This window comes from Corvus brachyrhynchos, unplaced genomic scaffold (genome assembly GCF_000691975.1).
Source record: "Corvus brachyrhynchos isolate BGI_N302 unplaced genomic scaffold, ASM69197v1 scaffold26, whole genome shotgun sequence".
NCBI classification, from domain to species: domain Eukaryota; kingdom Metazoa; phylum Chordata; class Aves; order Passeriformes; family Corvidae; genus Corvus; species Corvus brachyrhynchos.
In genome coordinates this window covers 4535353-4547048 of record NW_008239324.1, presented here as the reverse complement: position 1 = coordinate 4547048, position 11696 = coordinate 4535353, and the positions used below count along the sequence as shown (strand labels likewise).

The 11696-nt window shown below is 46.6% G+C and overlaps 2 protein-coding genes across 3 annotated transcripts; one reads left to right on the top strand and one right to left on the bottom strand.

Annotated features, from left to right (window-relative positions):
- Positions 1–1279: 1279 nt before the first annotated feature.
- Positions 1280–2720, top strand: PLLP (plasmolipin; the record flags this gene model as incomplete). The annotated part of the gene is made up of 3 exons (XM_017740797.1): positions 1280–1510; positions 1888–2007; positions 2087–2720. Coding segments are annotated over 3 exons (465 nt in total), but the record flags the coding sequence as incomplete, so codon positions are not given.
- Positions 2721–3414: 694 nt separating this feature from the next.
- ARL2BP (ADP ribosylation factor like GTPase 2 binding protein) lies at positions 3415–11690 on the bottom strand. Of its 2 annotated transcripts, none has more exons than XM_008638727.2 (6): positions 11013–11690; positions 8852–8910; positions 7297–7403; positions 6544–6629; positions 5615–5711; positions 3415–4527 (listed from the first exon to the last, which is right to left on the bottom strand). In XM_008638727.2, exons 1-6 carry the CDS (start codon positions 11048–11050, stop codon positions 4465–4467), a joined length of 450 nt encoding a protein of 149 aa, XP_008636949.1. In that variant the 5' UTR covers positions 11051–11690; the 3' UTR covers positions 3415–4464. The 2 variants fall into 2 exon arrangements, with proteins under 2 accessions (XP_008636949.1, XP_017596453.1); XM_017740964.1 differs by lacking the exon at positions 3415–4527 and adding an exon at positions 4534–5055.
- Positions 11691–11696: the final 6 nt, after the last annotated feature.

Here is an 11696-nt window from a genome sequence, read left to right as displayed (position 1 = left end):
GGCGCCCGCGCCGTGAGTGCCGGGGAGGGGGCACAGCGGAGGGGGGAGGGCATCACCCACTTTGGCGCTTTTCTTCGGCTGGAAACAGCCCGGGGTCCCTTTGGCTGCCACTCCGACCCCATCTCCGCTGTCTAACCCTAGCTAATCCCCAACCCCAAGACAGTGCAGCCCCTTCTCTCATCCTTCCCTCTGTAAAGCCAGAGGAAAATTCGGATTCTTGTGCTCACACCCCTTGCCGGTGGTAACTCCGCTCAGTCCATGGTGGTTCCCAGTGCCAGGCACGGGCTGATCCGTGCCGACATCTCCGCAGGGCACAGCCGGTGGGTCGGGGGTGTGTGAAGCACAGTGACTCCAACTGAGGTGTGCTGGGGTTGCTCGTGGGGCTCTCACGCTCCCTGAAACACTCCCAGCTGTCCAGGCTGTCCTCCCAGGCTTTGGCGGCTGCTCTCAGAAGAGCCCAAGGGTCTTTGCAGCGTCAAACCGAGCAGCAGCATCACCTCCCCGTTGCTTCAGCGGGCAACCACAATAATCTCCCGCTGGTACTCTCCCCGGGACGTCGGGTGCCACATGAATGCAAATTGGTGGGTGTTCAGCTGCCTACGGTGCTGCACCGCCGCGTGGGAGCCTGTTCGCTCGTCCCCTCTCCTCGGGGCAGTGTTGTGGGGGCAGCAGTGGGATGTGCCCCGAGCAGCCGCTGGGGAACAGCTGGCACAGACCTGGCTCCTGGCTCCAGATTCCAACCCCTGGGCATGGCTGAGCTGGTGGTGACGCAGGGACAAATGCTCAGGGAAGGGGCCGGGAAGGATGCTGGGGGTGCCTTGTAGGAGCGTCAGGAAAGAGAGGTGGAAGCAAGACAAGCAGCAGAGACCTTTCAACTCTGCAGCTGGTCCCACCTCTCCAGCCCCTTGCCTAGGCCAGACTGTTAAACAGGCGCCTGCTTTCCCTGCCAGCAGCCAGAGCAGGGCAGCTCACACGTGCCACCTCTCACTCTTGCAGGAGCCCCCTATACATGTTTCTCCCCAGCACATATTTTGTGATCACGAGTGTCAGAAATGGATGAGACAGACAAGGAGGCATTGTCGGGGCGGTCGAGCACCAGGGCGTTGGATGTGGGCAGGACAAAGGCTGTTGTGTTTCCTCATGACAATAAGTGGTGTGGGCTTACACAGGGGCAGAGCGGCTTTCCAAGGAGCCCTTCTCCTGCCAAGTGTGCTGCTGCTTTCCTGGAGTGAGGGGAACCCAGCTGCTCTTGGTGCTGGTGTGCCTGGGCTTGTGATGTTCTGTGTTTCACCTGCAGGAACCAGCCCCTGAACATGTTCCCTGTTTCACCCCACAGGTGCTCGGTTTACTGGTGTGGTCTCTCATCGCCGCCACAACGTACCACCTGCACGCGGCGTATGGCTGGGTGATGTTTGTGTCCCTCTTCTTCTGGATTCTAACACTCCTTTTCTTCGTGACTTACCTCCTGCAGCTTCATCAGAAGTTCTACATGATCCCCTGGCCCCTTGTGGTGTGTAGCCAAGAGGGAGTGAGGGGGGATCCCAAGAGGGAAACATCTTCGAACGATAGTCTGGGAAGGCTTCAGGCTCTTCTGGGCTGATGGAGCAAAGTCCCCTGCACTTTGCACAGTGACATTGTTTCATTCTGCTCCTCAATTGCTTTGAAAATGCTCAAACCAGAAAGTCCTGTGTCAATCCAGAAAGTTACAGCCACCAACTGCTGCAGTTGTGGTGTCATCCAAAAACCTCCCAACACAACCTGGGGAGCATTTAATGTGTTCTCCTGGGGAATGGGGAGGAATGTGAACCTGAGCCTTTTGCTCCTGTCTCATCCCAGCAGGCATGAGCCTGAGCCCAGACCTCACAACCTCCTCTTTGCTTTCCCCAGCTGATGATCTACAACGCTGTGGCCACCGTGCTGTACATCACCGCCTTCGTGACGTGCGCAGCTGCTGTGCAGCCGACGTCCTGGCGGCAGTGGGACTACAACCGCAGAGCTGCCGCCTCCGTGAGTACTGGCGGGCAGGGGAGGGCCGAGGGGCTGGGGCAGCCACCGCGGTCACACGTGGCATCTGCTCCTTTTGCAGTTCTTTGCCTGTGTCACGATGATCACCTATGGGGTGAGCACCTTCCTCAGCTTCCGCGCCTGGAAAGGGCTCGGCAGCAACGCGGCCACCAGCCAAGTGACTGACCACGCGTAAGGAGTGGACAGCAAAGCCCAGCCACGGGCCCCCCTGCGCCAGCTTGTACCAGGCTTGGTGGCTTGGAGCCTCATGTGCCACCAGGGCTCGTTTTGGGACCAGCCTGTGTGGGCAGTAGTGGTCAGCACTGGCTCACATGGATGCTGCCCTGTGGTTTCCGATGATGCTTCCAGCTGATGTGCCCACAGCACAGCCCCACCAGCATCGCCACTGGGGCTCGCTGGGGCTGCAGCTCCTGCTCATCCCTGGGGGTCATCTGGATCCTCACTGGAGCAGCTCCACTGAGGGGGCTCAGCCAATTTGGCACAGTCCAGTACTAAAATTCACTAACCCAAGCCCAGGCTCTCCTCTCTGCTCATTCACAGCTACAGTGTAAGTAATTGCAGTTAACGGGGTGCAGAAACAGTGGCAGAGCTGGAAGATGGGAGAAGCAAAGGAAGCAGTCATAACTGCTCTTGTATTGATTTCTAACAATTTGAATATAAATTTTATGCTTTAAATAAAAACATTCCTAAATCCAGCACTGGATTCTGTCATGAGAAAACTTGTCTTGTGAGGAGGCAGCACATACAGCACAGCAGGGACAGCAGAGATGTCACTGCAGAGGTGACGGTCCCTTCCCACTCCATGTGGGTTTTAGCCCATGTGGGCTATGGAAGGAACAAGTCCACAGGGTTCACCTCTCATTGCTTTATGCACACACACGCTCAGAGTGTGCATCCAAGACCACAAGAATACGAACAAGGTGCCAAGGCTTTGATCACTCCCTCTTCCTGGCTCAGCACCACACACTCCCGAGTTCACCTAATTAACCAGCAAGTCAATTTTGCCCATTAGCTGCAGGTCATTTTCAGAAATTACAATCAAGTCTGCAAAAGCTCTGGGAACACAGGTAGGATCAGCACCTTGGGAGAGGGAAGAACCATGCTGCTCCTCCCATGCTGCAGAACACAAATTTCACCTTTTGGGTGTTTGTCAGAACGGGAAGTGATGCCCAGCCAGGCAGAGCAGCTTTTCCTTTCACACCGTTCTTGTACAAAGTAGTAAAAGTAGCTTCAGTGAGTTCAAAAGCTGGTGCAAGGTGAGCTACACTGCAAATCTTACTGCATGCTCTGCATGGGAGAGGTTTCACCAGGTTGTCTGCAGAGGCAGACTCAGGAAATGGAACTGCATTGTTGGAAGGTGAGAACTGAAAATGAACTGGACACATGGCATTGGCCCATGACAGATCTGCCTTTATTTGGTTGTCAGTGAGTAAATCAAGGGTCAAATTTCCACAAATATGAATATATAGACATACATATAAATCAGGAACAGTAAGGAAATAAAAAAATAAAATTAATAAAAATAAACATGGGAGGTCACTATTGAATTCCATAATCTAAAGAGAAAGTTTACCTATAAACGCTGATAAAGGACACCAGTCTCAGCTTTCCAAACTCTGACATGTTCCAAATTAGTTTTGTTAGCATTCCTCCAGATTCAACTGCATCACTAGGCAACTGAGGCTGCAGAATCTGCATCTCTCTGGGAAGGACGTGACCAAAGAAACGATGTGCTGTTCCTATAAAGCAGCTGATGGCTGATCAGCATGAGTTCTGCCTTGGCACCTTGCAAACTACTTCCCTGCACACACTGACTTCTCAGTTAAAACCACAGCCTTGAGAACTGAGCACCTTTTATTGCCTGAGGCCAGGCTGGATGGGATTGTGAGCAACCTGGTCTAGTGGAAGCTGTCCCTGCCCATGGCAGGGGGGTTGGAACTGGATGATTTCCAGTTAAACAATGGTGCTGCAAGAATAGAAGGAATAAACTGTTCTGTGTTCAGCAGACAGGACAAAGAACAATGAGCTCAAACTGCAGCTCAGACACTTTATATCAGAGTTCAAAAAGCTCCCTGCAGCAGCAGCAGCAGCAGCTGGGCACTGCAGAAAATGGCCCAGACAAACCACAGCGGCTTCTAAGATCCTGGCAGACACGTTAGGAGAAGTTTGGGTAGAGCTGGGAAAGGGAAAGCTGCCTCTCCCAGTCTCTTCCATCCATTTTGTAAAAGGGTATAAAACTCCAGAAAGCTTTGATTTCACCCCCTTGAGAGGGGCCCACAATCCTGGCCCTGCCCACACACCCACCGCCCTCAGAGTCGACGTGGAGCCGAGTCCCCACCCCTCCGTCCCAGCCGTCTCTTGGGAATCGCTGCCTTTCACCTCTGAAATCTTAGTAGACCTTGCTTAAAATACAACAGAACTCCCTTCAGAATGACTTGTTTAATGGTTTAATGAAGTCACCACTAACGCACTGCTTAAATCCAGACTTCGACCTTCTTTTTCCTACAAACATGGAAAAAAAGAGAAATCCATGACTCCATGCTGTTTTGCAATGAGCATTTAAGAAAATGAAACAGGCAATACATTCTCTGCTTGCTGCATCAAATCAAGAGAAAATTACATGTTACTTGAGCATGTGTGATTGAATGTGAGTCCAACAAGATTGTGCAGGAATCCCTGGGGTGAGGGGGCTGTCTGTCCATGTCAGAGCAGAGTCTTGCTCACATCTGGTTCGGAATGCTGTGCCGGTGGCTCAGGGATCTACTGAAATCTGGCTCCTGTCATTTGCCTCTTAGGACACCCCAATCTGCAAATCCCATCTGAAACTCCTCCTGCTGCTGACACATGGACTGACTCTTTCTCTTCAGCCTGTCCCCATTTCCACAAAATTCACAGGGATGGGGAAGGGGCAGAGGCATAACCACAACTGTGACGCTTTTGGTCCTTGTCGAACAGGACTGGACAGACACTGGAGAGCACTGATTTTCATTTTGCCAGGAAAAATATCATCCAAAAACCTTAGCAGTTTTGCTAAGCACAGAGAGGAGAAAACAAATGAAAGAGGCTTAAAAAGCTAATTTTGGATAGACTAGGGATAAAAAATAAAAAAAAGATACTGTAGAATCAGAATGGCCAAGGAGCGAAAGGATCTCTGGAGGCCATCTGGGCCAAACCCCATGCTCAAGCAGGGCCACTCAGGACCATGTCCAGACAACTTGAGAATATCTCCAAGGATGGAGACTCCACACCCTCTCTAGGCAAGGAAGCTCTGACAGTGCTCAGAGACCTTCACAGTGAAAAAGTGTTCCCTTCTGTTCATTTGGAAAACAATGTTCACAGATGCAGGAAGTGTGGTGTTCCTGAAGAGCTGCTCACATGCCAGCTTCATTCATGTTTTCTAGAAATTATTAAATGTGCAGTTTGAGTTTAAAAAGGCACTCAGTGAAGTAATTTTTCTTTTGACTCTGGTAGAGCCTTTGATTAAATACTGTAACCTACTGTAGTAACTCTACCTTCGGCACTCTCAGGTGGAGCTACACAAAACCAACAGCTACTGTGCCATTGAAAATAAACAATGTGATATACTCACAGCTCTGTATTCCAAGAACATTTCTTTGAAAGCCAGAAAGTCTGTGAATGTGAGAAGCAGATCAAATATGTCACCTGGCATTTCATCTTTGTGTTGTCTACAGAGAAAAGAAGTTGGGGAGTGAGAAAATTGTGTGAGAAAAAATTGTTATTTTAAAATGGTACAAGGTCAAAAAAGGACAAGTAGAACTGTATCAGTATTTAAACAAGAATGTTACTGCAGGTTATCATATAGCAAAACTGCAGCCAAATATTACCATGCATTATTTCCAATCCGACTACATTATTACATTTATCTACATCTAAGACCTAAGAGTATCACATCAGTCCTTGAAAACCAAACCTGTTTATTTAAGAAGCATTACAAATTAAACAGATTCAAATATTTTAAGATACTCAGCTCCCAATTACACTTGATTTTCTTATTCAAGGGGAAAAACAGTGATCTTTCAAAAACAATCTCTTCATGAAGCTGGTTAAGCTAAAATGACCTGATGCAAAATCTGAACACAAACCAAACTCTTCTCTGAATGCTCCATACAAAAATTGCAATGAAAGAATTTAACCACATGACTGAAACACCACCAGGCTACTGAAGTGGCTGGAAGAAATAAACAAGACCCAGCCTTTTAAGGGTCTGGCTTCAAAGTGACAAGAAATATGAAAATCCTCCAGTGCTCTCATTCCAATTTCTCTTCCTACCCCTTGGGACCCAATATATTTTAGCATGACAATTCAGAAATTTAGAGTAGCAGGACATGCTGAAGGCAACAAAAGTGATCAGCCACTGCCTGTGTGAACACTTCTTTTTTTAAGTTAAAGTGGAACCAGTATCTAAGGGGAGAACAGTCAAACCTAAGCTTTAGATAAAAAGAAATAACTGAGAGGCACATAAGCCACCCCTCAGCCAAAAGCAAAGCAGAGACTTACTGCAATGACACTGTGAAAGCAACCATATCAAACCCACGAATCCGATCAAGCAACTTCTCTTCAATGTATTTCTCTACTAAAGAGATCTGAAAAAAAACCCAGACAAACCACCCCAATAAGATCACAACAGATTTCAGAAGCAGATTTCAAACAGCATCCTTACACTGACACCTTCTTGACACTCTGCATCATCCTCACTGGGCACAACTGCAGATTCCTCAGTGGGTGCTGCTGGTTCTGTTCTCACACCAGCCCTGAGGCACAGAGCTGCACATTGTTTGCTGGGGATATTGGTGAGAACAAACACTGACTATTTGTATTTACATTTGTATTTAGGAAAAAATTATTTTCAACTGATTTAATGGTACTGAATAGTAAACTGGTTTAGTTTATTGATTATGCTTTGCATGAAGGATGTGATTGAATTATCCTGTACAAGATATACTACAACTGGAAAAGAAGAAACTTTGCACACATGCTAAACACATTATTTACTACAGCAATAGGCTAAATTTCTGTTCAAGGGAGCTACACAACTTACAAAATATCTCTAGAAAATTTTGTATGAAACAAAAAAAGAAAGGAACCTAAAGCCTCAGGAAAAACCTTTCTTGCTTGCAGATCATGGCTGTGCTTCTGAAGGAGACAGGAATCATGTTGGGATCTGCTCCATGTAAGCCAGCATTTTATAAAGGGAAAACTATATAAAGATAAAAAAGCAATACACAAGAAAAATAGGAAAAGGCATCTTACATATTCATTAAAAATGTCAGTATAGATGAGCTTGTTTTCTTCTGAGTCATCAAACTCCTGGTAGTGCTTCTCCAAAAAATTCCTCTGTATTAACTGGAAATCATCATCTGACAACAACAACAGAAATGCAGCACAGTTACAAGTTTGGTCATTCTTTCTGTAACACAAACCCACATTCACTGATCCTCTGCTTCCCTGCTGTAACTACAGAGCCCTGCACATGTGCAGAGTTCATCACATCAGCACCGCAGCTGCTGCCAAACCACCACTTCTGACCCATCTCTGGGAGGACACAGGCTGCTGGTGAAATATTACCAAAACAGTCCTCCTGCTCTACATTTATTAATAAAGTTATTTATTCAGAACCTCTTTTTGCTCTGACTCTAAAGTCAGCAAAACATCTGTATTTTTTATTAAGTGAATACCTCTTCCCTACAAGAACTCAATGTTTTTCCCTTTGAATTTACAAATATTAGTGAAACTCCCAGATTAATTTCCAACTGCCAAAGAATTTTTTTCCAGTTGTGGAAGAAAATAAGAGTAAAAATTAACATGGGAGGTCACTATTGAATTCCACAGAACAGGTCTGAAGAGAAAGTTTACCTATAAACACTGGTAAAGGACACCAGTCTCAGCTTTCCAAACTCTGACATGTTCCAAATTAGTTTTGTTAGCATTCCTCCAGATTCAACTGCATCACTAGGCAACTGAGGCTGCAGAATCTGCATCTCTCTGGGAAGGACGTGACCAAAGAAACGATGTGCTGTTCCTATAAAGCAGCTGATAGCTGATCAGCATGAGTTCTGCCTTGGCACCTTGCAAACTACTTCCCTTCCCCACAGCCTTGAGAACTGAGCACCTTTTATTGCCTGAGGCCAGGCTGGATGGGATTGTGAGCAACCTGGTCTAGTGGAAGCTGTCCCTGCCCATGGCAGGGGGGTTCAGTGATCTTTAAGGTCCATTCCAACCCAAAACATTCTGTGATTCTATCACCATCTTCGTGCTTTAAGGCTGGATACAAAGAAGTAAGGTTCCCCATTCTTGCAGCTTTCAGTGCTGGAACAGCACCAACTCTCAGTCTGCAGCTCAGACACTTTGTATATCAGAGTGCAGACGGCTCCCTGCAGCAGCAGCAGCTGGGCACTGCAAAAAACTGCCCAGACACACCATGGTGGCTTCTAAGAACATCCTGACAGACAAATTAGGACAAGTTTGGGCGGAGCTCGGGAAGGGAAGGTATCTTTCACAGTGTTTTCCATAAAAATCCCAGAAAGCTTTGATTTCTCTGTGAGATGCACAAGCATCTTTACTGTTTCTCTAAGAAGCAGTGTACTGCAGTGATGTGGAGAATAATTTTCAGGAGTCATAAGCACACAGAAGACTTTTATGTATATTTTTACTACATTGCCAGGTTAGGTGTTCATGGGAAGAAAGGAAGGAAAGCTTCCACGAAGCAGACAGGAGCTATTTTAGCTCTGCTGGCTAATTAATAGAAGAGCAGCTGGCAACATGTTTAGCAGCTCTGTTGTTGTCTGTACCTACTTGCAGACCTTACCCATTATGATATCCTCCAGATAGCCAACAACTGCATCAAACTCATCAGAAGTGGTGGAGCTGAAAGCAAAGGAAGACAGAACTGCATATATTTTGACTGCAGCAGAAATTAAAGTCAAAATTAAAAAGTGTTAACAAAAGCCTAAGTACAAATAAACCCAGTAACTACAAGATAACTGAAAAACTTCCTAGTTTCAACCTACAAAATAATCCATGGCACTGATGAGAAGACTGCTCCATGGAGATTCTCATCAGGCCTCTACTCTATTTCCTCCCAGTAAGGTGCCTAACTGCAAGGAAGAATAAATGTTGTTTTACTGGCATTACTGTCAAGATAATTCTAGTTCTGCTGCAAAAGAATGTAAAGAGTGTAATTAGAACAGCAAATTAAGCCTTTTCCAACCCACAAATCCCAGCTGCTACCAGTTTCCCTTCTCTTTCCTGCATTAACTGCACATGGTGATCACAGACCTGTAGACACTCTAGAGAATATTTTGAAATATTTGGTCTTGTGGAACCACTTAAACTGAATGTATACACAAGTACTACATAACTGAAGAACTTAAATATTGTTATTATGCAAGAAACATCCTCTTGTGCCCCAAATAAATGGGAGACTCTCCTAAGATTATTCTATCATGAGCAAATATTAAACACCATTATGGATCTGAAGTCATCCAGGGAAGAAACCCTTGGTACAAGCATCAGGAGTCTGGATCTATTATTGTGCAACTTGTTCAGACACAGTAAATAATCCACAGGATGTCTTTGGCATTCACAGCTCATCTTTAATGGGAGATGAACTCTTCCTATATTCTCCAAGAGATGAAAGACAAGCTTTTCTCACACGAGGGTAACAAGTCTCAAAGAAACAGGGACATTTGTCCTTAAGAAAAAAAATTAGCCTCGATCAGTGAAAGCACCATTTAAATTCAATTGAATGTTTCTTTCTCATCAGTAAACAGAGCAGGATAGCCCTTCAAAGTTTTGAAAAGCTCATTAAAGTTACTGCTATTAGAGACTACTCCAGTGAAATTAATCCAACAGTAGTTTAGCCGACAGTTTACCTATAATCAGGCTCGCTCTGATCAGGAAAAATTAAGAAACCTTTGATTTAAAAAGGCGTCAGCTCAGCGAACGATATCCTAGCAACAACATTCCTGATCCTGGGAGATGAGCGGAGCCAAGGCAAGGCCTGGAAGAGCCCACGAGAGGGCGGCACAGGGCCGGGAGCGGGGCTGGCCCGGCCCGGCCCAGGGGACACACCCGGGCAGCTCACCTGGCCTCAGTGCTTCCCTTGGCATGCGGGCTTTGCTATGCATAATTTCCACTCTTTTTTCCCCCTCCAAATAAATGCTACTGCTAGTTTTATAGCTTATCCTAACAGCAACAGAAAAAGTGTTAATTTAAACCCTGGTTTAAGTCCGTGCAAATAATGGAATTTTAACTGTTCCAAAAGACACCAGTTCCATCTCTTTATACAACACACGTGCATCCGCACACCTACAGAGACACGTGCTCACCAACCCTGTGGTTTAATTCACCTCATCATCCCCAGTTTGGGCCAGCACAACCTGTGCCGCTGAAGCAGCCCTGGCATGGGGCCATTTGTGAGAGTCTGAGGCTGAAAGAGTTAAATCCATGCATGACAGAGGCACAGTCACACATCCCCTTCTGCCACAACTCTTAGGAGAAGGGTATGGCAGGCACTTGTGGGATGAAGAAACATTTAGAATCTGCCAGTGTGAAATTTGGTTGAGGTCACCTGTGAATGGTCTCAGGTTTAGAAGGAGGGCACTCAAACACAGAGGAAGAGTCTCCTCCCAGGATCAACGACATAAGACAACAAACACTCTTGAAAAGGAGAAATTCTGAATTTAAAATGAACACCGGAAAAAGCAACTTCCAAGCCTTTCAGCTTGCTCTGATCCCTCAGCAGAGGTACCCAGTGCTACACTGACCACAGTGATATTTAGTTCACCTAACTCTGCACTGATGTTATTTCCTCTTGCAGCTTTGCATTCTGCACCTTTGTTCTCCTGAGGCAGAATCTACTCATCAGCATGGTGTAAGTTCATTCGTGTAATTATATTCCTATTAAGATATTTTAATTAGCAATTAGCTTATTGAAAATCTGACACATGAGAATGTAGCATACTCACGTGGCTACACCCAAACTTTCTCCATCAGAAGTCTCCATTGTTCCTGCCTAGCCAGAGTGGAAGAGATAATCTGTATGTTGCTGCTTGCTGTTAGTGGTTATTTCTTCTTTTTGACCAAAGTGCTAAGGAATAACACGACTTAGTGTTAATACAAATTCAATTGCTAAATTACCATACATTTCCCAAAGAGCAAATCAGGAGATAAATTTTAATTTTTAAATATAGGAATTCCAACATCACATTCTTCCAAAGTTACTTCTACTACTTTTCTGTAATAACCCAAATTCTCTAGAAACTTTTTCTAAAATGCAACCAGTCCCTATAAAGGGGTTTCGGGTCAGCTCTACATCTTTTCTCCTGAAACATCTATGGCTATTATAGAACTGAAGCCAGGTAAGATGAAAGTGCCACCCTGCTCCAGTGTGTCCCAGACCCGGCTCGCAGGCCAGGCTTTGGACAGCGATCCCAGGGGCTGTGTCCCGGCCGGACGCTCGGCCCGTGGCTGTCAGCAGATGCCGATCCACGCCGGGAACAGGGCACACGCACCCCGGGGCCGCTGGCGATGGGAACCCGCTGGATGGGAACTCTCGCCACCCTCGCCGGGCTGTACCCACCGCCGGCCCTCGGAGCAGCCCCGGGGCACCACCGCGAACACGGCAGGGGGACAAGCCCCGCCCCTCCCCC

Bases quoted from the DNA above. Each gene is read 5' to 3' on its own strand.
- ARL2BP (XM_008638727.2), bottom strand. From the start codon at position 11,050: ATGGAGACTTCTGATGGAGAAAGTTTGGGTGTAGCCAC. The intron at 6,630-7,296 runs GTAAGATGCCTT...GTTTTTTTTCAG, and splicing joins CTGACATTTTTAATGAATAT to ATCTCTTTAGTAGAGAAATA. The intron at 5,712-6,543 runs GTAAGTCTCTGC...TTTTCTCTGTAG, and splicing joins GCTTTCACAGTGTCATTGCA to ACAACACAAAGATGAAATGC.